The 22,183-nt window shown below is 36.7% G+C and overlaps 1 protein-coding gene across 7 annotated transcripts in view; it reads left to right on the plus strand.

Annotated features, from left to right (window-relative positions):
• The window catches only part of SENP7 (SUMO specific peptidase 7), a 189,669-nt gene that overhangs the window by 54,505 nt on the left and 112,981 nt on the right, over nucleotides 1–22,183 (plus strand). For 6 of the 7 annotated variants that reach the window (XM_032299249.1, XM_032299247.1, XM_032299248.1 and 3 more), the window contains exon 4: nucleotides 11,773–11,870. In XM_032299249.1, the coding sequence (XP_032155140.1) occupies nucleotides 11,773–11,870 (98 nt within the window). Of the gene's footprint in view, nucleotides 1–1,375; nucleotides 1,497–11,772; nucleotides 11,871–22,183 lie in introns of all 7 variants that reach the window. The other variant, XM_032299252.1, reaches the window with a different exon arrangement.

Genomic DNA, 22,183 nt, shown 5'->3' on the forward strand with positions numbered 1-22,183 from the left:
CGTGTATGTTTATAATTGTTATGCTGTCTTTCTGAGTTTATCTCTTTATCGGTATATGATGACGATTTTGTCTCTTTTTATTTTTTTTTTAAGTTTTGCAGTATATTTATTTTTTTCCCTTCAATTTTATTTTAAGTTCCAGGGTACATGTGGAGGATGTGCAGGTTTGTTACATAGGTAAACATGTGCCATGGTGTTATGCTGCACATACCAACCCATCACTTAGGTATTAAGCCCAGTATCCATTGGCTGTTCTTCCTGATGCTCTTTCTCCCCTCAGTCCCGCTGATAGGCTCCAGTGTATGTTATTCCCCACCATGTTTCCATGTGTTCTCATTGTTCAGTTCCCACTTATGTGTGAGGACATGTGGTTTTGGTTTTCTGTTTCTGTGTTAGTTTGCTGAGGATCATGGCTTCCAGCTCCATTCATGTCCCTGCAAAGGACATCACCTCATTTCTTTTTATGGCTGTATAGTATTCTCTGTTGTACATGTACCACATTTTCATTATACAGTCTATCATGGATGGGCATTTGGGTTGATCTCCATGTCTTTCCTATTGTGAATAATGCTGCAGTGAGCATATGTGTGCATGTATCTTTATAAAATAAAATGATTTGTATTCCTTTGGGTGTATACCCAGTAATGGGATTGCTGGGTCAGATGACATTTCTGCTTCTAGATTTTTGAGGAATTGCCACACTGCCTTGTCTCTTTTTATTTATTTATTTTTTAATCTTAATGTCTATTTGTTTGATGTAAGTATGGCTACTCCTGCATATTGTTGGTTTCCACTTACATGGGAGATATATATATATATATATATATATGTATCCATTACATCCCTTCGCTTTTCACTTCACGTGTGTCGTTTTTTTTTTTTTTTTTTTTTTTTTGAGACGGAGTTTCACTCATGTTACCCAGGCTGGAGTGCAATGGCGCGATCTCGGCTCACCGCAACCTCCGCCTCCTGGGTTCAGGCAATTCTCCTGCCTCAGCCTCCTGAGTAGCTGGGATTACAGGCACGCACCACCATGCCCAGCTAATTTTTTGTATTTTTAGTAGAGACGGGGTTTCACCATTTTGACCAGGATGATCTCGATCTCTTGACTTCGTGATCCACCCGCTTCGGCCTCCCAAAGTGCTGGGATTACAGGCGTGAGCCACCGCGCCCGGCCTCACGTGTGTCTTTACAGGCGAAGTGAGTTTCCTGTAGGCAGCATTATGTTGGGTCTTGTGCTTTATCTGTTCAGCCAGTCTAAATCTTTTAATTGTGGAGTTTTTAAACCAGTTACATTCAAGGTTGTTATTGGTAGTGAAGACTTACTCCTCTCACATACTCAAAATAATAAGATCAATTTATGACAAACCCACAGCCAACAGGATACTGAATGGGTGAAAGCAAAGCATTCTCCTTGAAAACTGCCAGAAGACAAGGATACCCACTTCATCACTCCTATTCAACATAGTATTGGAAGTCCTGGCCAGGGCAGTCAGGTAAGAGAAAGAAATAAAGGGCATCCACATAGAGAAGAAGTCAAACACTCCCTGTTTGCAGATAACATGCTCCTAGTTCTAGAAAACCCTGTATTCTCAGCCCAAAAGCTTCTTAAACTGATAAGCAACTTCAGCAAAGTCTCAGCAAAGAAAATCAGTGTTTAAAAATCAGTAGCACTCCAATACACCAAGAATAATCAAACTGAGACCAAATTAGGAATGAACTCTCATTCACAACTGTCACAAAAAGAATAAAATACCTAGGAATACATCTAACTAGGGAGGTGAAAGATCTCTTCAAAGAGAACTACAAAACACTACTCAAAGAAAGCAGAAATGACAAGCACATTCCATTCTCATGGAGAGAAGCAATCAATATCGTTAAAATGACCAAACTGCCCAAAGCAATTTGTAGATTTCATGCTCTTCCTCTCAAACTACCAATGACATTTTTTACAGAACTAGAGAAAACTGTTTTAAAATTCATATGGAACCAAAAAAAAAGCCTAGATAGCCAAGGCAATCTTAAGCAAAAAGAACAAAGCTGAACACATCATGCTATCCAACTTCAAACTATGCTACAGGCATACTGACCAATTACAGAATAGAGAACCCAGGAATAAGACTACATACCCACAGCTATCTGATCTTTGGCAAACCTGAAAGAAACAAGCAATGGGGAAATGATTCCTTATTCAATAAATGGTGCTGGGATAACTGGCTAGCCATATGCAGATAATTGAAACTGGACCCCTTCCTTACACCATGTACAAAAATTAGCTCAAGATGGATTAAAGTCTTAAATGTAAAACCCCAAACTGAAAACTCTGGAAGACAACCTAGGCAGTACCATTCAGGACATAGGCATGGGCAAAGATTTCATGATAAAGATAACAAAAGCAATTGCAACAAAAGCAGAATCTGACAAATGGAATCTAAACTGAAGAGCTTCTGCACTGCAGAAGAAACTATCAAAAGAGTAAACAGTCTACAGAATGGGAGAAATTTTTTGCAAACGATGCATCTGACAAAAGTCTAATATATTGCATCTATAAGGAACTTAAGCAAATTTACAAGCAAAAAACAACCCCATTATAAAATGGGCCAAGGACATGAGTAGGTACTTTTCCAAAGAAGACATACATGCAGCCAACAATCATATGCAAGAAAGCTCAATATCACCAGTCATTGGAGTAATGCAAATCAAAACCACAGTGAGATACAGTCTCACACCAGTCAGAGTAACTATTACCAAAAACTGCAAAAATAACAGATGCTGGTAAGGCTGTGGAGAAAAATGAATGCTTATAAACTGTTGGTGAGAATGTAAATTAGTTCACCCATTGTGGAAGACAGTGTGCCATTCCTCAAAGACCTAAAGACAGAAATACCATCCACCCCAGCAATCCCATTACTGGGTGTATACCCAAAGGAATATACATTGTTCTTTTATAAAGACACATGCATATATAAGTTTCTTGCAGCAGTATTCACAAAAGCAAAGAGATGGAATCAACTTAAATGCCCAGCAATGTTAGATTGCATAAAGAAAATGTGGCACATATACACCACAGAATGAGATCATGACTGTTGCAAGGGACTTGGATGGAGCTGGAGGTCATTATCTTTAGCAAACTAATGCAGGAAGAGAAAACCAAACACTGCATGTTCTCACTTAGAAGTGGGAGCTAAGTTATGAAAACACATGGACACAGAGGGGAACAATACATGCCAGAGCCTTTTAGAAGGTGGAGGGTGAGAGGAGGGGAGAGGATCAGGCAAAATAACTTAGGAGTACTAGGCATAATATCTGGGTGATTAAGTAATCTGTATAGCAACTCCCCATGACAAGTTTATCTATGTAACAAACCTGCACAGGTACCTCTGAATTTAAAAGTTTTAAAAAAATGACTTACTCCTCTCATTTTGTTAATGGGTTTCTCACTGTTTTTATATCTTTATCTCTCTCTTCCTTTAATTATTTACCTTTATGATTTGGTGGTTTTTTTTTGTAGTGATAACATGTGACTCCATTCTCCATCTTATTTGTATGTCTGCTCTACTATTGAGTTTTATACTTTTGTGTGTTTTTTTGATGGTAGATACTGTCCTTTCACTTTTAAATACAAGACTCTCTTAAACATTTTTTGTAGTGTAGTGTGATGAATTCCCTTAGCTTTTGTTTGTCTGGGAAAGATGTTATTTGTCCTTCATTTTTAATGATAGGTTGGCTGGATATAGTATTATTGGCTGACATTATTTTCCCAAGCACTTGTAATATATTGTCATATACCTGTAAGGCTTCTGCTGAGAAATTTGCTTTTAATATTATGGGGATTTTCTTACATGTGATTTGATGTTTTTCTTCCTATTTATTGAATTCTGTCTTTGGCTTTTCACAGTTTGACTATGATACACCTTGTTAGAAACCTTTTATGGATTGAATGTATTTGAGGAATTTTGTACTTCTGTATCTTCATGTTTGTATCTTTTGTAAGACTTTGGAAATTTTCAGCTATAATTTTTTTTAAATGTTTTTTCCCATTTCTCTTTCTGAAACTCCCATAATTTGAAGATTTGATCACTTTATGGCATCCCATATGTTACGTAGTCTTTCTTCTTTTTTTTTTAGACGGAGTTTCGCTCTTGTTACCCAGGCTGGAGTGCAATGGCACGATCTCGGCTCACCGCAACCTCTGCCTCCTGGGTTCAAGCAATTCTCCTGCCTCAGCCTCCTGAGTAGCTGGGATTACAGGCACGCACCACCATGCCCAGCTAATTTTTTTTTTGTATTTTTAGTAGAGACGGGGTTTCACCTTGTTGACCAGGATGGTCTCGATCTCTTGACCTCATGATCCACCCGCCTCGGCCTCCCAAAATGCTGGGATTACAGGCGTGAGCCACTGCGCCCGGCCCTTTCTTCATTTTTTAAAATTGTTTTTTACTGTTGTTGTCTGAATGTGTTATTTAAAAAAAATCTATTTTCAGGTTCAAAAATTCTTCTGCTTGATTTTTGTCTATTGTTGAGGCTCTCAGCTATATTTTATATTTCATTGAAATCTTCAATTTTAGGACTTTTAAAATGATATTAATCTTTGTTGAATTTCTCATTGAGATCATAAATTGTTTTCCTAATTTTTTGGATCATTTATCTTTTTAAAAAATATATATATATCTCAGTTTCTTTTTTATCAGATTTTCAAATTTTTTTCCAGCATTCCATAATTTTCTTTTCTTATGGGTGTCTTACTGAAAAATTATTTTGTTTCTTTCTAGGTGTCTTGTTCCCTTCCTTTTCCATGTTTCTCATGTCTTTTTGTTGGTGTCTGTGTTTATTGTAGTCTTCCAATTTATTCATTAACATTGGTAGGGGAAGACGTTTTCCCTATAGATATATTTATAGTGTTGGTTCTGTGGAGTGGCTTGTCTTTTATTTTACATAGGCACAGTCATGTAATCTTTTATGATTTTTTTGGATTGTAACCCATGTCAGCAGTGTCTGAGTTCTGTCATGTAGACTGCTGCTGTTAATGGCAGCCATGCTGAGGCTTTGCTGAACCTGTGAACTCCCCAGGTGGGCTGCTCCTTAAGCACCAGTAGTGATGGCAGTGGTCTGGGTGGACTTGTCATTAGTTGCCTGAGTGGTGTGTGTGGGTGCCAGTATGGCTGGGTGAGTTGAGCCAGTCTCCAGACCTCTGGATGATTTGTGTAGGCAATGGCAGTGACAGCTGTATGTGGGGTTGGCTTGTCCTTAGGTTTTTGGAAGGCATGTGCCTGAGCCAGTGGTGGGTGAACTGATCCCTAGGCATTTGGATGATGTAGACCAGTACTGGGGTTGGGCAGACTGGGTCTCGCTTGACAACCCCCACCCCCAATGATGTGTGTGGGAAGTGGTAGCAGCAGGTGGTTAGGTTGTTCCCTAGGAACCCTGATGATGTGCATTGGTGACATTGAGGAGTGTAGATTGATTTTTGATTCTCCAGATGACATGTGTGGGTGCCAGTGGTGGTGGGGTGGGCCACTTTAAATTTTTTGTTACAATGTATTTTCATTCTTTTTAAAAAAAGGTAACATTGGCCAGGCGCGGTGGCTCACGCCTGTAATCCCAGCACTTTGGGAGGCCGAGGCGGGTGAATCACGAGGTCAAGAAATCGAGACCATCCTGGTCAAAATGGTGAAACCCCGTCTCTACTAAAAATACAAAAAATTAGCTGGGCATGGTGGCGCGTGCCTGTAATCCCAGCTACTCAGGAGGCTGAGGCAGGAGAATTGCCTGAACCCAGGAGGCGGAGGTTGCGGTGAGCCGAGATTGCGCCATTGCACTCCAACCTGGGTAACAAGAGTGAAACTCCGTCTCAAAAAAAAAAAAAAAAAAAAAGGTAACATTAAATTTACATAAGCATCTGTTTTCTTTCTGTTTTTCAGCTTGAATAATTTCTCTTGATCTGTCTATCTCCAGATCCACTAACTCCTTTTCAGTCTCCTTTCTGCACTTTAGGCCAGCGGTCCCCAACCTCTTTTTGGCACCAGGTTTCATAAAGAAAATTTTTCTGTGGACCCAGGTGGTAGGGCGGGTGGCATGGTTTTGGAATGATTCAAGCACATTACATTTATTGTGTACTTTATTTCTGTTGTTATTACATTGTAGTATAGAATTAAATAAGTATACAACTTACTATAATGTAGAATTGGTGGGAGACCTGAGCTTGAGTTCCTGCAACTAGATGTTCCCAAATGGAGGAGATGGGAGAGTGACAGATCATCAGTCATTAGATTCTCATGAGGAGCATGCAACTAATATCACCACATGCACAGTTCATAATAGGATTTGTGCTATGAGAATCTAATGCTGCCACTGACGTGACAGGAGGTGGAGCTCAGGTGGTAATGTGAATGATGGGGAGCGGCTGTAAATACAGATGAAGCTTCACTTGCTTTCTTGCTGCTCACCTCCTGCTGTGTGGCCTGGTTCCTAACAGGCCATGGACCAGTACCAGTCCATGGCCTGGGGTTGGGGACTCCTCCTTTAGGACATTCAGTGCTTTTAAAAATTTGGTCATGTTACTTTGTAGTTCTCAAATTGCAATTTGTTTCTTTTTAAATTTTCTGTTTCTCTGTTGAGATTTTCTGTCTTTTTACTTCTTTGAAGAGGGTTCATCCTCTCAGAGAACAGTTTAATAGTCACTTTAAGGTTTTTTTCTGGCTGGGTACGGTGGCTCACACCTTTAATTCCAGCATTTTGGGAGGCCAAGGCAGGTGGATCACCAGAGGTCAGGAGTTTGAGGCCAGCCTGGCCAACATGGTGAAACTCTGTCTCCACTAAAAATACAAAAAATTAGCCGGGCGTGGTGGAGGGCATCTGTAGTCCCAGCTACTTGGGAGGCTGAGACAGGAGAATCGCTTGAACCTGGGAGGCAGAAGTTGTGGTGAGCCGAGATTGCACCACTGCACTCCAGGCTGGGCAACAAGAGTCAAACTCTTGTCTCAAAAATAAATAAATAAGTAAAATAATTTTTTTTTCCTGATAATTTCAACATCTCTGTCTTCTTCTACTTAGCTGCTCTTGATTCTCATCTTCGGTGAGTTGTTGAGATTTCCTAGATTCTTTATATGCCCAGCAGTTTTTGATTATATCCTGGACGTTTTGAATATTAAGTTGCAAGTCTCTGGAACTTGGTTAGATCTGCAGGTTTGGTATTACTTTGAGTTCAACACTGTCATTCTTATCATATACTCTTCAGGGTCCTAAGATGACTTCTTCATGCAGTCTGTCTAGAATTCCTAGTTCCACTCAGTGGAAGAAGCTGAGAAGACTATTCTTATTCTATTTTATTTCTAGTAGAATTCTTGCTCATTTTTTAATCTGAGTTTTTATTTTATATATTTATTTATTTGTGAAACAGGGTTTTGCTGTGTCACCTAGGCCTGAGGGCAGTGGTACGATTATAACTCCATGCAACCTCAGACTCCTAGGCTCAAGTGATCCTCCTGCCTCAGCCTCCTGAGTAGCTGGGACTACAGACACATGCCACCACCAATGGCTAATTAAAAAAAAAATTTTTTTTTTGGTAGAGATAGGGTCTCACTTTGTCTATCAGACCAAACTTCTGACCTAAGTGATCTTCCTGCCTCAGCCTCCCAAAGTGTTGGGATTACAGGCATAAGCCACTGTGCCTGGTTCAAGTCTGAGTTTTTAGTCTTTGTTATTGATGTATAGGAATTCTTTATATAGTAAAGATATGAGTCTGTTGTCAGTATGTGTACTGCAGATATTTTCTCTCAATCTGTAGCTGTTTTATTTCTTAATTGTATGTAGTTTGATGAGCAGAAATAGTTGATTTTGATGAATCTAGTTGATCATTTTTTTTCCTTTATTCTTAGTGGTTTCTTCTTCTTTCTTCTTCTTCTTTTCTTCTTTTTTCTTCTTGTTCTTTCTTCTTGTTCTTTTTTCTTCTTCTCTTTTTTTAAGACTGAGTCTTGCTCTATTGTCCAGGCTGGAATGCAGTGGTGTGATCTTGGCTCACTGAAACCTCTGCATCCTGGGTTCCAGCAATTATTGTGCCTCAGACTCCCAAGTAGCTAGGACTACAGGCATGCACCACCATGCCTAGCTAATTTTTGTATTGTTAATTGAGACAAGGTTTCATCATGTTGCCTAGGCTGGTCTTGAACTCCTGGCCTGTAAGGATCCATCCACCTTGATCTCTCAAAGTGCTGGGATTACAGGCATGAGTCACTGTGCCCGGTTTCTTTATTCTTAGTGGTTTTTTTAATGCTGTGTTTTTTGCTGGAGATGCAGTTATATGCTTTTTGTTGTTGTTGTGACAAAATACATATAACACAATATTTATCATGTTTAGCCATTTTAATGCGTTCAATTTAGCAGCATTTAGTTCTTTCACAGTTTTGTGCAACCACTTTCTCTGTCTGGTTTCAGAACCTTTTCATCACCCCAAATGGAAACTCTTTACTCATTAAGCATTCACTTCCTGTTTTGTCTCTCTGTTCTCCCCACTTTCCAGACCCTGGAAATAACTACTTTGTTTTCTGTTGCTTGGATTTTCCTATTCTAGATATTTCACACAAACAGTCACTCATTATATGATCTTTTGTGTCTGTGCTGTTTCCCTTAGCACAAATGCTTTCAAAGTTCATCTATGTTATAGTATGTGCTTTAGTTCTTTTTATGGTCTAGTAATATTCTGTTGTATGGTTATATCACATTTATCTGTTCATCTGTTTGTATTGTTTTCACCTTTTTTGCTATTATGAATAATGCTTATATGAACATACAGGTATCTGTTTGAAAACCTGTTTTCCATTCTTTTGTTTTATACTTAAGATAGGAATTGCTGTGTCATGTGGTAACTTTATGTTTAAGTTATTGAGGAACTGCCATACTTTTTTTTTTTCTTACAGTAGCTATACCGATTACATTTCCACTAGTAATGTATGAGGGCTCCAGGTTCTTTATATACTCACCAACACTTGTTTTCTCTCTCTCTCTCTCTCTCTCTCTCTCTCTTGCTCTTAGATTTTCCTTTTCCTTCTCCTCTCTTTTCTTCATTCTTAATCCTAGTGGGTATGAAATGATATGTCATTGTGGTTTTGATTGCATTTTTATGTGTTTCCATATAAATTTTAGGGGTATTTTTCCTTCTTCTGGGAAGAATGTTATTGATATTTTTATAGGGATTTTGGTGAATCTATAGATTTCTTTGTTTAGTGTGGACATTTTAACAATGACATTTTAACACATTGAGTCTTTTTTCATTTTATTTTTTTGTTCTTGAAGAAGATAAACAATACTGACTCAACCCATGACCCATGAATATCTTTCTGTTCTTTTGTTCTCCAGTTTTTTTCATCAATGTTTTATGGTTTTCATTGCAGAGATCTTTCACTTCTTTGGTTTGGATTTGCACTTCCTAATGACTAATGACACTGAGTGTCTTTGAAGATGCTTTTTGTCATTTGTATTTTTTTTTGAAGAAATGTCTATTCACATTCTTTGCCCATTAAATTTTTTTTTCTTTATCTTACTGAGTTGTAAGATTTTGTTTTTAAATTTTGAATGCTATACCTTTTTCCTTAAAGAGGTGGGATCTTGCTATGTTGCCCAGGCTGGCCTGAAACTCAGCCTCCAGCAATCCCCTCCTGCCTTGGTCTTCCAGAGTGCTGGGATTACAGGTGTGAGCCATTGTGGTTGGCCTGGATACTGTACTTTTATCAGTTACCTTATTTGTAAATATTTTCTCCCATTTGATTAGTTGGTTGCTTTTTCACTATTCCAATAGTGTTCTTTGTTTCAAATTTGGGTGATGTTCAATTTATCATTTTTCTCTTGTTATTTGTGTTTTTGTGGTTATAACTGTGAAATCATTGGCAAAGACAAGTCATGAAAATGTACTTCTGTGTTTTTTTCTAAGAGCTTCATAATTTTAGCTCTTATATAATATTTAGATCTTCTCTTTATTTAAGTTTATTTTTGAATATGGTATGAGGCAAGGGTCCAAGTTCATACTTTTGCATGTGGCTGTTCAGTTGTTCTAGAACTATTTGTTGAAAGTTTATTTTTCTCCCATGAATGGTTTTGGCAACCTTGTTGAAAATCAATTATTGGCCATAGATATATGGGTTTATTTCTAGACTTTCAGTTCTGTCCCATAGATCTATGTGTTTGCCCTTTGCCAGTACCAACATTGTTTTGATTACTATAGCTTTATAGTAAATTTTGAAACTAAAATGTGAGTCCTCTAATTTTGTTTGCCTTCTTCAAGATTGTTTTGGTTCTTTGGAGCCTCTCCCAGTTGTTAGATCAGTTCATCCATTTCTGCAAAACAGGCTGTTGGGCTGTTGAAATTTTGGTAGGGATTGAATGGAATCTGGAGGTCACTTTTGGGAGTAATGCCTAACTACTAACCAAAATAGTTAATAAAGGCTTTCAGTCCTCGATTAGGATATATCTTTTCATTTATTTAGGGTTTCTTTAATTTCTTACAGCATGTTTTGATATTTTCAGCATGAAAGTCTTACATTGCCTTGATTAAATTTGTTGGGTATTTTATTCTTTTTGATACTATTGTAAGTAGATGTTTTTTCTTAATTTCCCTTTCAGATTTGTCACTGCTACTATATAGAAATACAACTGATTTTTGCCTTTTGATCTTATATTTTGTAACTTTTCTGAATTAGTCTATCAGCCTTAATTTTTTTTTGGTGGATTTTTCTGACTCTTTTGGCTATTGCGAATAATGGACTACAAACACAATTGTACAAATATCTCTTTTATAAAGACAGTCTTGTAAACTTTATTTCATTCATTATTTTTTTGAGATAGAGTCTCACTTTATCACCCAGGCTGGAGTACAGTGGCACCAACTTGGCTCACTGCAACCTCTGCCGCCCAGGTTCAAGCGATTCTCCTGCCTCAGCCTCCTGAGTAGCTGGGGTTACAGATACCCGCCACCGCGCCCAGCTAATTTTTGTATTTTTAGTAGAGATGGGGTTTCACCATGTTGGCCAGCCTGGTCTTGAACTCCTGACCTTGTGATCTACCTGCCTCAGCCTCCCAAAGGGCTGGGATTATAGGCGTGAGCCCCCAGGCCTGGCCTTATAAACTTATTACAAATGTCTGTTCTGTGATGTGGAAGCAAAACCAAAACTTAATACAGATGTAATCATTGTATATCTTTGTGAGATAGCTACTGTTATTATATCCATTTTCAGATAAAGAAACTAAGGCATAGAGAATATAAATACTTATTTGCTTAGGATAACACTGTGTATTAAATAAATTAATTTGAATCTTTTATTCTAGTCATATTTAATCTAAACTCTGTCAGTAAAATGTCTGGCTCTTTCCTAAAGTTTTCCATGTGGCAGTTCATAGGTAACTAATTTTAATATCTTCCAATTATTATAAATGCAGTTACATCAAAATCATAGGCCCTATATAACCTGCTATGTAATAATTTATATTACTTTCTTTAAATACATTACAGATTTTAATATTTATTTGAGCTTTGGAATCTCAAAGTGTTGATTTTTTCATTAAAGTTACCCTGGTATTTTAAAATGTCTTCCTGGTATTTTTTGGTGGACTTAACATTTTTGCATTAGCAAAAGAGCCAGATATTCCATAGATTACACTTACTATTTTTCTCTGTGAACTACTATGAATTTAATCGTTTACAACAAATTTCTAAATAAAAAAGAACATTTTAAATGCCTCTTGTCATATTGTTTATTATTAAAATTTCATTTTTTTTCTTAGTGGGAAAGGAGTCTAAGGAATAAAGTCATCTCTCTAGACCATAAAAATAAAAAAGGTATCCGAGGGTGTCCTGTCACTACCAAGTCATCACCAGAAAGGTAAGATATGTATGTGTGTGATACAGTATGGGCTTATCCTATGAAATGTGACCATAAATGATGCATTTAAGCTCGTTGATCTCGATTATGACCACAACATTTAAAGTAGAAGGTTTCAATTCAGTGGCCTTTAAGATTCTTCCAAGCTCTTAACTTTCTGTGATTTTAAGTATCTGTACTTTCTTGTTTTTGTGCATTTGGAACATCTTGCTAAGCTTTTGCTGCTAATGCTGGGGTTATGCCTAGACTGATAATGATGATTGAGTCATTATTTGTGATCAGTAGTGAGAAATGATGCTCTGTTTCTTCTTCTTCTTTTTTAAAAGGCTAGTCAAATGAAACACTGGGAGTGGAGCAGGAACAAAGACGTCTGTAACTTGTTATCAGTTGGTTGTAAACACCTCTGTACTTGGGCCAACCAAAGATGCTCCATTTAGCAACTATGCTACTATAGTCATAGTGTTAACAAATTACTTATATAGAGGAATTAAATATCTGGAAGATTCAAATTACAGTTGTTACTGGAAATAATATAGAACATTTCAGAATTGGGCATCAGTCAATGATTTTAGAAAGTTGTTATTTTAAAAAAGAGTATTGAATTTTCTTTTTAACATAGTGAATAAAAAATGACCATAGCAAATTATAATTGTTGGAAAGTCACACAAATTTAGAAGACTGAATGGGATCCTTGAATTTATGTCAAAGTACTTCTATAAACTTCTTAGTATAATTCCCCTTTTCAAGTAAATTGTGTGTAGGAAATATAAAATATATGAGTGACTCCATAGCAGTTTATGAGCCTTTTGACATTCTACCATGCCAGGGATAAATTATCAGGGTGAATAAGCAGGTCTACTGATGCAATGATGATGCTTTTATCCTTAGAACAAGCACACACTCAGTTTTCAGACTTGGTTTCCCAAAAAGATTTACATCAAAAGTTATATTTGGTTTGAGAGATGGAATGCTAGAAGTAAAGGAATCATAATCTTTAATTAATAAAAATCAAGTCACATTTTCTGAAAGTTTTGCATGTACAAAGTTGTTTTATCTTACGGGAGACATATCCTGAAGACTGTGTGCTTCAAAACTTACATCATTCAGGCCGGGCATGGTGACTCACACTTGTAGTTCCAGTACTTTGGGAGATTGAGGCAGGTTGATTGCTTCATTGCAGGAGTTCAAGACCAGCTTGGGCAACATGGTGAAACACCATCTCTGCAAAAAATTAATAAAAGTAAAAATAAAAAAAGCTTACATTATTTAAATCTCACTTTTCCATAAGAATGCTTGTAAAGTGGTGGGCACAGGTTCTTTGGGATATCAATCAATAACTTTGCAACATATTATTACTTTAATATTGCCTTTTAGTTTTCTGGCATTATCTGTAATATTTTTTCAGTTTGTTTCTTCTAAATTATCAGCCTGGCATAAAATGATAATTGTTTGGCCTTCCTTACAGAATTTATGACATCTGACTTCTCTTCCAGAGTTAGTGATTTTCAGGCATGTTCACAGCATTAGCGTTATAACATCTATTTAATATACAGTTAATGATATTGTTAGAGGATGAAAAGATTTAAACTTTAGTAGCAGTAGAAATTGAATTAAAAGTACAATAATGACCCAAATCAGCATCTTTTTAATAAACAAAAGAACAATGTGGTTGACATGATCCTGACAAAGGAAAATGATATATTTTTTAAACTGATACAAGTGATGTTGCCAACAGGCAATAGTGTGTAATTAATTAGTTTTATAGTTTACTCACCCAATTTTTGAATAATAGAATGTGATTTTTGACAGATTTTTAAAATCTAGAGGGCTTTGTATTATTTCAAAAATTTTAACTTAAGACACATATATATGTTTTATATATAGAACTAATTATATATAAATACATAATTAGTTGAATTCACAATGTTAAAATGTTCATGAAATATTTCTGCATTGCATTTGTGGCAATGTGTTTGAATATTAAAAAGTAGAATTAAAAAAAATATCTCTAATGTATGGTAGAAGGGACTTGAGTCACTTCCAAGTCCTAGTTGTCTTAAGCTAGGAGGGGGCATCTTGTCTATACTTTAGTTTTCCTCTGCTGAAAGTTCTGGAGCTTTTGATTTTCAACCTTTATCTGAATGTTCTACTTCTAAAAGGTAGGTAAAATGGGATGGTTAGGATATCCAGGATGTCTGGAAACGCAGGTAGGATAGAACATGATGAGTTGTTTAGGTGAAGCTGGCTTATGATAGTTAAGTTAGTAGGCAGAGTTAGGAAGTGAGTTGGTTCAAAACAACAGGAATGGGAAATTGTGATGTATTTGCTTCACAGCACAAGAATTTTGTAAAGTTCTCTTGGGCAGATTATTTTTAGAAGAGACCTAGTTTGCTTTTTCTGTTTTAATGGGATTCTTTTATCCTCTCTTGACCTCATTTTCACTATCAGTGAGCTTACAGAATTTGTACCTACAGACTTAGTTCTCTTGTAGTATATATATATATATATATTTTTTTTAGACGGAGTTTCGCTCTTGTTACCCAGGCTGGAGTGCAATGGCGTGATCTCGGCTCACCGCAACCTCCGCCTCCTGGGTTCAGGCAATTCTCCTGCCTCAGCCTCCTGAGTAGCTGGGATTACAGGCACGCGCCACCATGCCCAGCTAATTTTTTGTATTTTTAGTAGAGACGGGGTTTCACCATGTTGACCAGGATGGTCTCGATCTCTTGACCTTGTGATCCACCCGCCTCGGCCTCCCAAAGTGCTGGGTGGCTCAAGCCACCGCGCCCGGCGTATAATTTTTAAAAAATAAAATTGTACTGTTCTTCCTATTTCACTAATTATTTGGCATATCAGTCATAAGAGTATGTGAGCAATATCAGGTTGGAACTGAACTCTCTCTATTTATAATTATGGCAGCTAGTATCTATTGAGTCTTATTACATGTTAGGCATTAGGCTAAGCCTGAACTGTCTTACTTAATTTTCACAAGTCTGTGAGATGTAAGTAGTATTGGCCTTATCTCATAGCTGAGGAAATTTAGGTCTTGTTACTATAATGGAGAGGAATGTTATTAATGCATCTCTAGCAAACCTAGTTTAGTATTAACAGACTTAAATTTTTATTTTAATACGGTTGAATTCTCCTAGGCTATCTGAAACATTTTATAAATTGTTGCTGTGCAAAGGGAAATCAAAGCAACAAAAATACAACAGGAGAGAGGGAAAAAGTTTCCATATGTTTGTATTATTTGGAACTGCTGACTCTATCTACTGTCTTTGATATTATTTTAAACATTTTAATACTTTTTAGTGCTTTTAAAAAAAGTTTTATTGTGATGTAATTTACATATCATAAAATTCACCCATTTTAATTCAATAATTAAATAATATTTAGTATATTTACAGAATTGTGAGCCATCACCACAGTCTGGTGATGGTTTTAGAACATTTCCCTCATACTCCAAAAGAAACTGCTCATTTACAGTCACTTTCCATTCTTACCTACAGCTGTGAGGAACTACTAACCTATTTTCTGTCTCTATAAGATTTGATTTTTTGGACATTTCATATAGACAGAACCATACAATATGTTTGTTCTTATGTCTGGCTTTCACTGACCATAATGTTTTGACGTTTATTAATATTGTAGCATAAATCAGTATTTCACTTCTTTTTATACCACATTGTGTTTATTCACCAGTTGAATTTTTATATTGTTTCTACTTTTTAGCTATTATGATAATGTTGTAAACATTCCTGTACAAGTGTTTGCAGGTGTTTGTGTAGACATATGTTTTATTTTTCCTTTTTCTTTTGAGATGGAATCTCACTTTGTTCCCCAGGCTGGAGTGCAGTGGTGAAAAAACAGCTGACTGCAGCCTCAACCTCCCAGGCTCAAGCAATTCTCCCACCTCAGCCCAACAAGTAGTTGGGACTACAGGCATGCACAAACACGCTTGGCCAATTATTCTATTTTTTGTACAGATGAGGTTTTGCCGTGTTGCCCAGGCTGGTCTTGAACTCCTGAGCTCAAGTGATCTGTCTACCTTGGTCTCCCAAAGTGCTGGGATTACAGGCATGAGCCACTGTGCCCATCCTTAGACATATGTCTTGAATAGATAATTAGGATTAGAATCGCCCTGTCATGCTTTAATATTGTTTAACCTTTTGAGCAACTGCTGAGTTTTTTTCAAAATGACTGTACCATTTTGCATTCCCACCAGCAATGTATGAAGGATTCATGTTTCTCTACATCCTTACCAACACTTATCTCCTTCCATTGTTTTTTCCTCTCTTTTTTTTCTTTCCTTCTATCTTTCTATCTTAGTGGGTGTGAAGTAGTATTTCATTGTGGTTTTGATTGGCATTTCCTAATAACTAAATGACGTTGTCTTTTCATATGCTAATTGGTCATTTGTATGTTTTTTTAGAACTGTCTACTCAGATCCTTTGCCCATTTTTAAATTGGGTTGATTATCTTTTTGTTGTAAGAGTTAAAAAAAATACTTTCTGGGTACAAGTCCCTTATCAGATATATGATTTTCATATATTTTGTCTCATTCTTTTAACTGGTTTCTCACACTCTTGGTGGTGTCTTTTGAAACAAAAGTTTTAAATTTTGATGAAGCCCCATTTATCTATTTTTTTTTTTTTTTTGGTCTCTGTGCTTTTGGTGTTATATCTAAGAAACCATTGCCTAATCCAAGGTCATGATCATTTACTCCTGTGTTTTCTTCTAAGAGTTTTATCATTTTAGCTCTTAGATTTAGGTCTTTGATCCATTTTAGTTAATTTTTGGGTATGGAATGAAATAGGCACCCTAATTAATGTTTTTGCCTTTGGATATTCATTTGTCTCAGCACCATTTGTTCAAAAGACAAATGGTGTCTCTTCATTATTTTCCATTGAATTTTCTTGGAACCTTTGTGAAGTATCAGTTGACAGAAAATGTCAGGGTTTATTTCTGGATTCTCAGTTCTCTTCCATTGATCTATATGTCTGTCCATATGCTGTTACTGCCATGTGCTGTTGCAACTTTGTAGTAAAATTTGAAATTGGGAAGTGTGAGTCTTATAACTTTGTTATTTTTTTTCAAGATTTTCGGGACTGTTCTGGGTTTCTTGCATTTTCAGTTGAATTTTAGAATCAGCTTGTCATTTTTAACAAAAAACAAGCAAGGATTTTGGCAGTGATTGTATTGAATCTGTAGACAAAATTGGCGAATATTGCCATCTTAACAATATTGCCCACCTCATGCCAGTTAGAATGGTGATCATTAGAATATCTGGAGACAACAGATGCTGGAGAGGATGTGGAGAAACAGGAACACTTTTACACTGTTGGTGGGAGTGTAAACTAGTTCAACCATTGTGGAAGACAGTGTGGTGCTTCCTCAAGGACCTAGAAATAGAAATTCCATTTGACCCAGCAATCACATTACTGGGTGTATCTCAAAAGGATTATAAATCGTTCTATTATAAAGACACATGCACACATATGTTCATAGCGGCACTGTTTACAATAGCAAAGACCTGGAACCAACCCAAGTGCCCATCAATGATAGACTGGACAAAGAAAATGTGGCACATATACACCATGGAATACTATGCAGCCATAAAAAATGATGAGTTTATGTTCTTTGTAGGGACATGGATGAATCTGGAAACCATTCTCAGCAAACTGACACAAGAATAGAAAATCAAATGCTGCATGTTTTCACTCATAGGCTCATGTTGAACAATGAGAACACATGGACACAGGGAGGGGAGGAGCATCACACACTGGGTTCTGTTGCAGGGGTCCAGGGAGGGGCAGCGGGGCTGGTGGGGAGGTCAGGGAGGGATAACATGGGGAGAAATGCCAGATGTAGGTGATGGGGATGGAGGCAGCAAACCACATTGCCATGTGTGTACCTATGCAACAATCCTGCATGATCTGCACATGTGCTCCAGAACCTAAAGTATAATTAAAAAAAAAGAAAAAGAATACTGTCTTCAGATTAATAAACATGGGATGTCTTTCTGTTTATTTATGTCCTCTATAATTTTTTTCAATAGTGTTTTGTAGTTTTCAGTGTGTCTTTGACCTTTTTTTGTTAAATTTATTTCTAAATGCTTTCTTACTTCTGAAGCTATTATGAATTGAATAGTTTTCTGTTTTTAAATTTTTATTATTTTGAGTTAGGATCTCCTTTATTGCCCAGGCTGGAGTGCAATAGCATGGTCATAACTCACTGTGGCCTTGACCTCCTGGGCTTAAATAATCTTCATTCCTCAGACTCCAAGTCTCTGGGACTACTGGTGTGTGCCACCATGCTTGGCCAGTTTTTTGAATTTGTAGAGTTGGGGTCTCATTGTGTTGCCCAGGTTGGTCTTAAACACCTGGTCTCAAGTAATCCTCCTTTCTTGGCTTCCCAAAGTGTCAGGATTGCAGGCACGAGCCATTGTGCCCGGAATTGTTTTCTTTATTCATTTACTCTAGGATTTCCAATTTGTTAGCATATAGTTGTTCATAATAATAGTAGTGTCTAATGATACTTTGTATTTCTGTGGTATCAATTTTTATGTCTTGCTTTTTGTTTTCAATTTTATTTGGGTCTTTCTTTTTTTTTTTTGATTGGTCTAGCTAGTGGTATATTAATATTTTCAAAATGCCAACTTTATGTTTTGATCTTTTAAAAAGTCTTTATTTTGTTTATTTCTACTCTGATCTTTACTATTTCTTTCCTCCTACTGATTATTGTTTTGTTCTTGCTTTTCCTCCTTTTCCTCCTCCTCTTCCTTCTTCTTTTCTTCTTCTTTTTTGAGGTGGAGTTTTGCTCTTGTTGCTCAGGCTGGAGTGCAATGGCAGTATCTCAGCTCGCTGCAACCTCTGCCTCCCGGGTTCAAGTGATTCTCCTGCCTCAGCCTCCTGAGTAGGTGGGAATACAGACACATGCCACCATGCCCAGCTAATTTATATATTTTTTAGTAGAGTCGGGGTTTCACTATGTTGTTCAGGCTGGTCTTGAACTCCTGATCTTGTGATCCACTCACCTCAGCCTCCCAAAGTGCTGGGATTATAGGCATGAGCCACTGTGCCTGATCTTGTTCTTGCTTTTCTAGTCCATTGAGGTCCACTGTAATTGTTTTTTATTTGAAATCTTTCTACTTTTGATGTAAGTGTTTATTGCTATTCATTTCTCTCTCAATACTGCTTTTGCTTGTCCATAGTTTTGATGTGTTGTGTTTCTGTTTTCTTTTGTTTCAGGAAGTAAAATAATTAAAAAAAAAATTTCTTCAGACCCAGTGGCTGTTCAGGAGCATGCTGTTTAATTTCCAGGGATTTTCACAGTTTCCAGCATTCTACTTGTATTTGATTTCTCGTTTTATTCCAGTGTGGTCTGAGGAGATACTTTATATGATTTCAGTTTTTAAAAAATTATAGAGATTTCTTTTGTGTCCCATAATGTGGTCTGCCTTGAAGAATGTTTCTTGTACTGGTGAGAAAATGTGTATTCTGCATCTGGTGGATGAAATGTTTTGTAAATATCTGTTAGGTCTATTTGATCTGTAGTGCAGATTAAACCTGATGTTTCTTTATTGATTTTCTGTCTAGATGATCTGTTTAGTGCTCACAGAGGGTGTATTAGTTGATTCTCATATTGCTATAAAGAACTACCTGACACTGGGTAATTTATAAAGAAAAGAGGTTTAATGGGCTCATGGTTCTGCAAGCTGTTCAGGCTTCTGCTTCTTGGGAAGCCATAGGAAACTTACAATCATGGCAGAAGGTGAAGGGGAAGATAGTGCATTGTACACGGCTGGAGGAGGAGAAAGAGGGAACAAAGGGGGAGGTGCTACACTTTTATAAATAACCAGATTTCATTAGAAGTCACTATCAGGAGAACAGCAAGGGGGGAATTCTCCCCCATGATCCAACCACCTCCCATAAGGCTCCTCTTCCAACATTGGGTATTACAATTCAACATGAGATTTGGGTAGGGACACAGACCCAAACCATGTAAGAGGATGTTCAAGTTCCAAACTATTATTGTATTGGGATCTGTCTTCCTTTTTAGCTCTAATAATACGTACTTTATATTTCTGTTTGCTTTGATGTTGGGTGTATGTATTCAGATTTTTTATTTTCTTGCTGAATTTATGCTTATATCAGTATATGATGATATTTTTGTGTCTTTGTATGTTTTTGACTGAATGTCTATTTTGTCTGACATAAGTATGTATAGCTACTAATGCATGTTTTGTTTTCATTTGTCTGTGTATGTGTGTGTGTGTATATATATATATATATATACACACACACATATATATATCTGTGTATACATACATATATGTATACTAATGCATGTTTTGTTTTCATTTGTGTGTGTGTATATATATATATACACACACACGCATATATATTTGTGTATATATGTATATATATACATATATTTGTATCCCTTCACTTTCAGTCCATATGTGTCTTTATAGGTAAAGATAATTTTTTCTGGGAAGCATATAGTTTGGTCTTGTTTTTTTAAATCTACTTAGCCTGTTTACGTCTTTAAACTGGATAATTTAAACCATTTACATTTAAGGTTGTTATTGGTAATGTAAAGACATTTGTCAAAGATGGCTGAATAGGAACAGCTCTGGTCTGCTGCTCCCAGCGAGAGCACACCAGAAGAGGAGTGATCTGCATTTCCAACTGAGGTACCAGGTTCATCTCATTGGGACCTAATAGATATCTACAGAACTTTCTACCCCAAAACCACACAATATATATTATTCTCAGCACCACATCACACTTATTCTAAAATTGAACACATAATTGGAAGTAAAATACTCCTCAGCAGATGTAAAAGAATGGAAATCATAACAAACAGTCTCTCAGACCATAGTGCAATCAAGTTAGAACTCAGGATTAAGAAGTTTATTCAAACCTCACAACTACATGGAAACTAAATAACCTGCTCCTGAATGACTACTGGATAAATAATTAAATGACGTCAGAAATAAAGATGTTATTTGAGACCAAGAGAATGAAGACACGATGTACTGGAATCTCCAGAACACATTTAAAGCAGTGTCTAGAGGGAAATTTATAGCACTAAATGCCCATCAGAGGAGTGAGAAAAGATAAAATCAACACCTTAACATCACAATTAAAAGAACTAGCGGAGCAAGATCAAAAAAGTTCGAAAGCTAGCAGAAGGTAAGAAATAACTAAGATTTAAAGCATAACAGAAGGAGATAGAGACACAAAACCCATCAAAAAATCAATAAATCCAGGAGCCGGTTTTTTAAAAGATCAGCAAAATAGAATGCTAGCCAGACTGATAAAAAAGAAGAGAGAAAATTCAAATAGATGCAACAAAAAATGATAAAGGGGATATCACCATCGATCCCATAGAAATACAAACTACCATCAGAGATTACTACAAACACCTCTATGCATATAAACCAGTAAATCTAGAAGAAATGGATACATTCCTGGAGACTTACACCTTCCCAAGACTAAACCAGGAAGACGTTGAATCCCTGAATAGACCAATAACAAGGTCTGAAGTTGAGGCAGCAATTAATAGCCTATCAACCAAAAAAAGTCCAGGACCAGACAGGTTCACAGCCGAATTCTACCAGAGATACAAAGAGGAGCTGGTACCATTCCTTCTGAAAGTATTCCAAACAATACAACAAGAGGGAATCCTCCCTAACTCATTTTATGAGACCAACATAATCCTGATACCAAAACGTGGCAGAGATGCAATTAAGAAAGAAAATTTCAGGCCAATATCCATGGTGAACATTGACGCAAAAATCTTCAATAAAATACTGGCAAACTGAATCCAACAGCACATCAAAAAGCTTATCCATCACAATCAAGTTGGTTTCTTGCCAGGAATACAAGGCTGGTTCAACATCCACAAATCTGTAAACATAATCTATTACATAACAGAACCAAAGACAAAAACCACATGACTATCTCAATAGATGCAGAGAAAGCCTTCAACAAAATTCAGCAGCCCTTTATGCTAAAAACTGTCAATAAACTAGGTATCAGTGGATCATATCTCAAAATAATAAGAGCCATTTATGACAGACCCACACCTAATATTATACTGAATATGCAAAAACTGGAAGTATTCTCTTTGCAAACTGGCACAAGACAAGGATGCCCTCTCTCACCACTCCTATTCAGCATAGTATTGGAAGTTCTGGCTAGGGCCTTCAGGCAGGAGAAAGAAATAAAGGGTATTTGAATAGGCAGAGAGGACATCAAATTGTCCTTGTTTGCAGATGACATGTTGTATATTTAGAAAACCCC

Source organism: Sapajus apella, unplaced genomic scaffold (assembly GCF_009761245.1).
Source record: "Sapajus apella isolate SASKATOON/1434 unplaced genomic scaffold, GSC_monkey_1.0 scaffold40, whole genome shotgun sequence".
NCBI classification, from domain to species: Eukaryota; Metazoa; Chordata; class Mammalia; order Primates; family Cebidae; genus Sapajus; species Sapajus apella.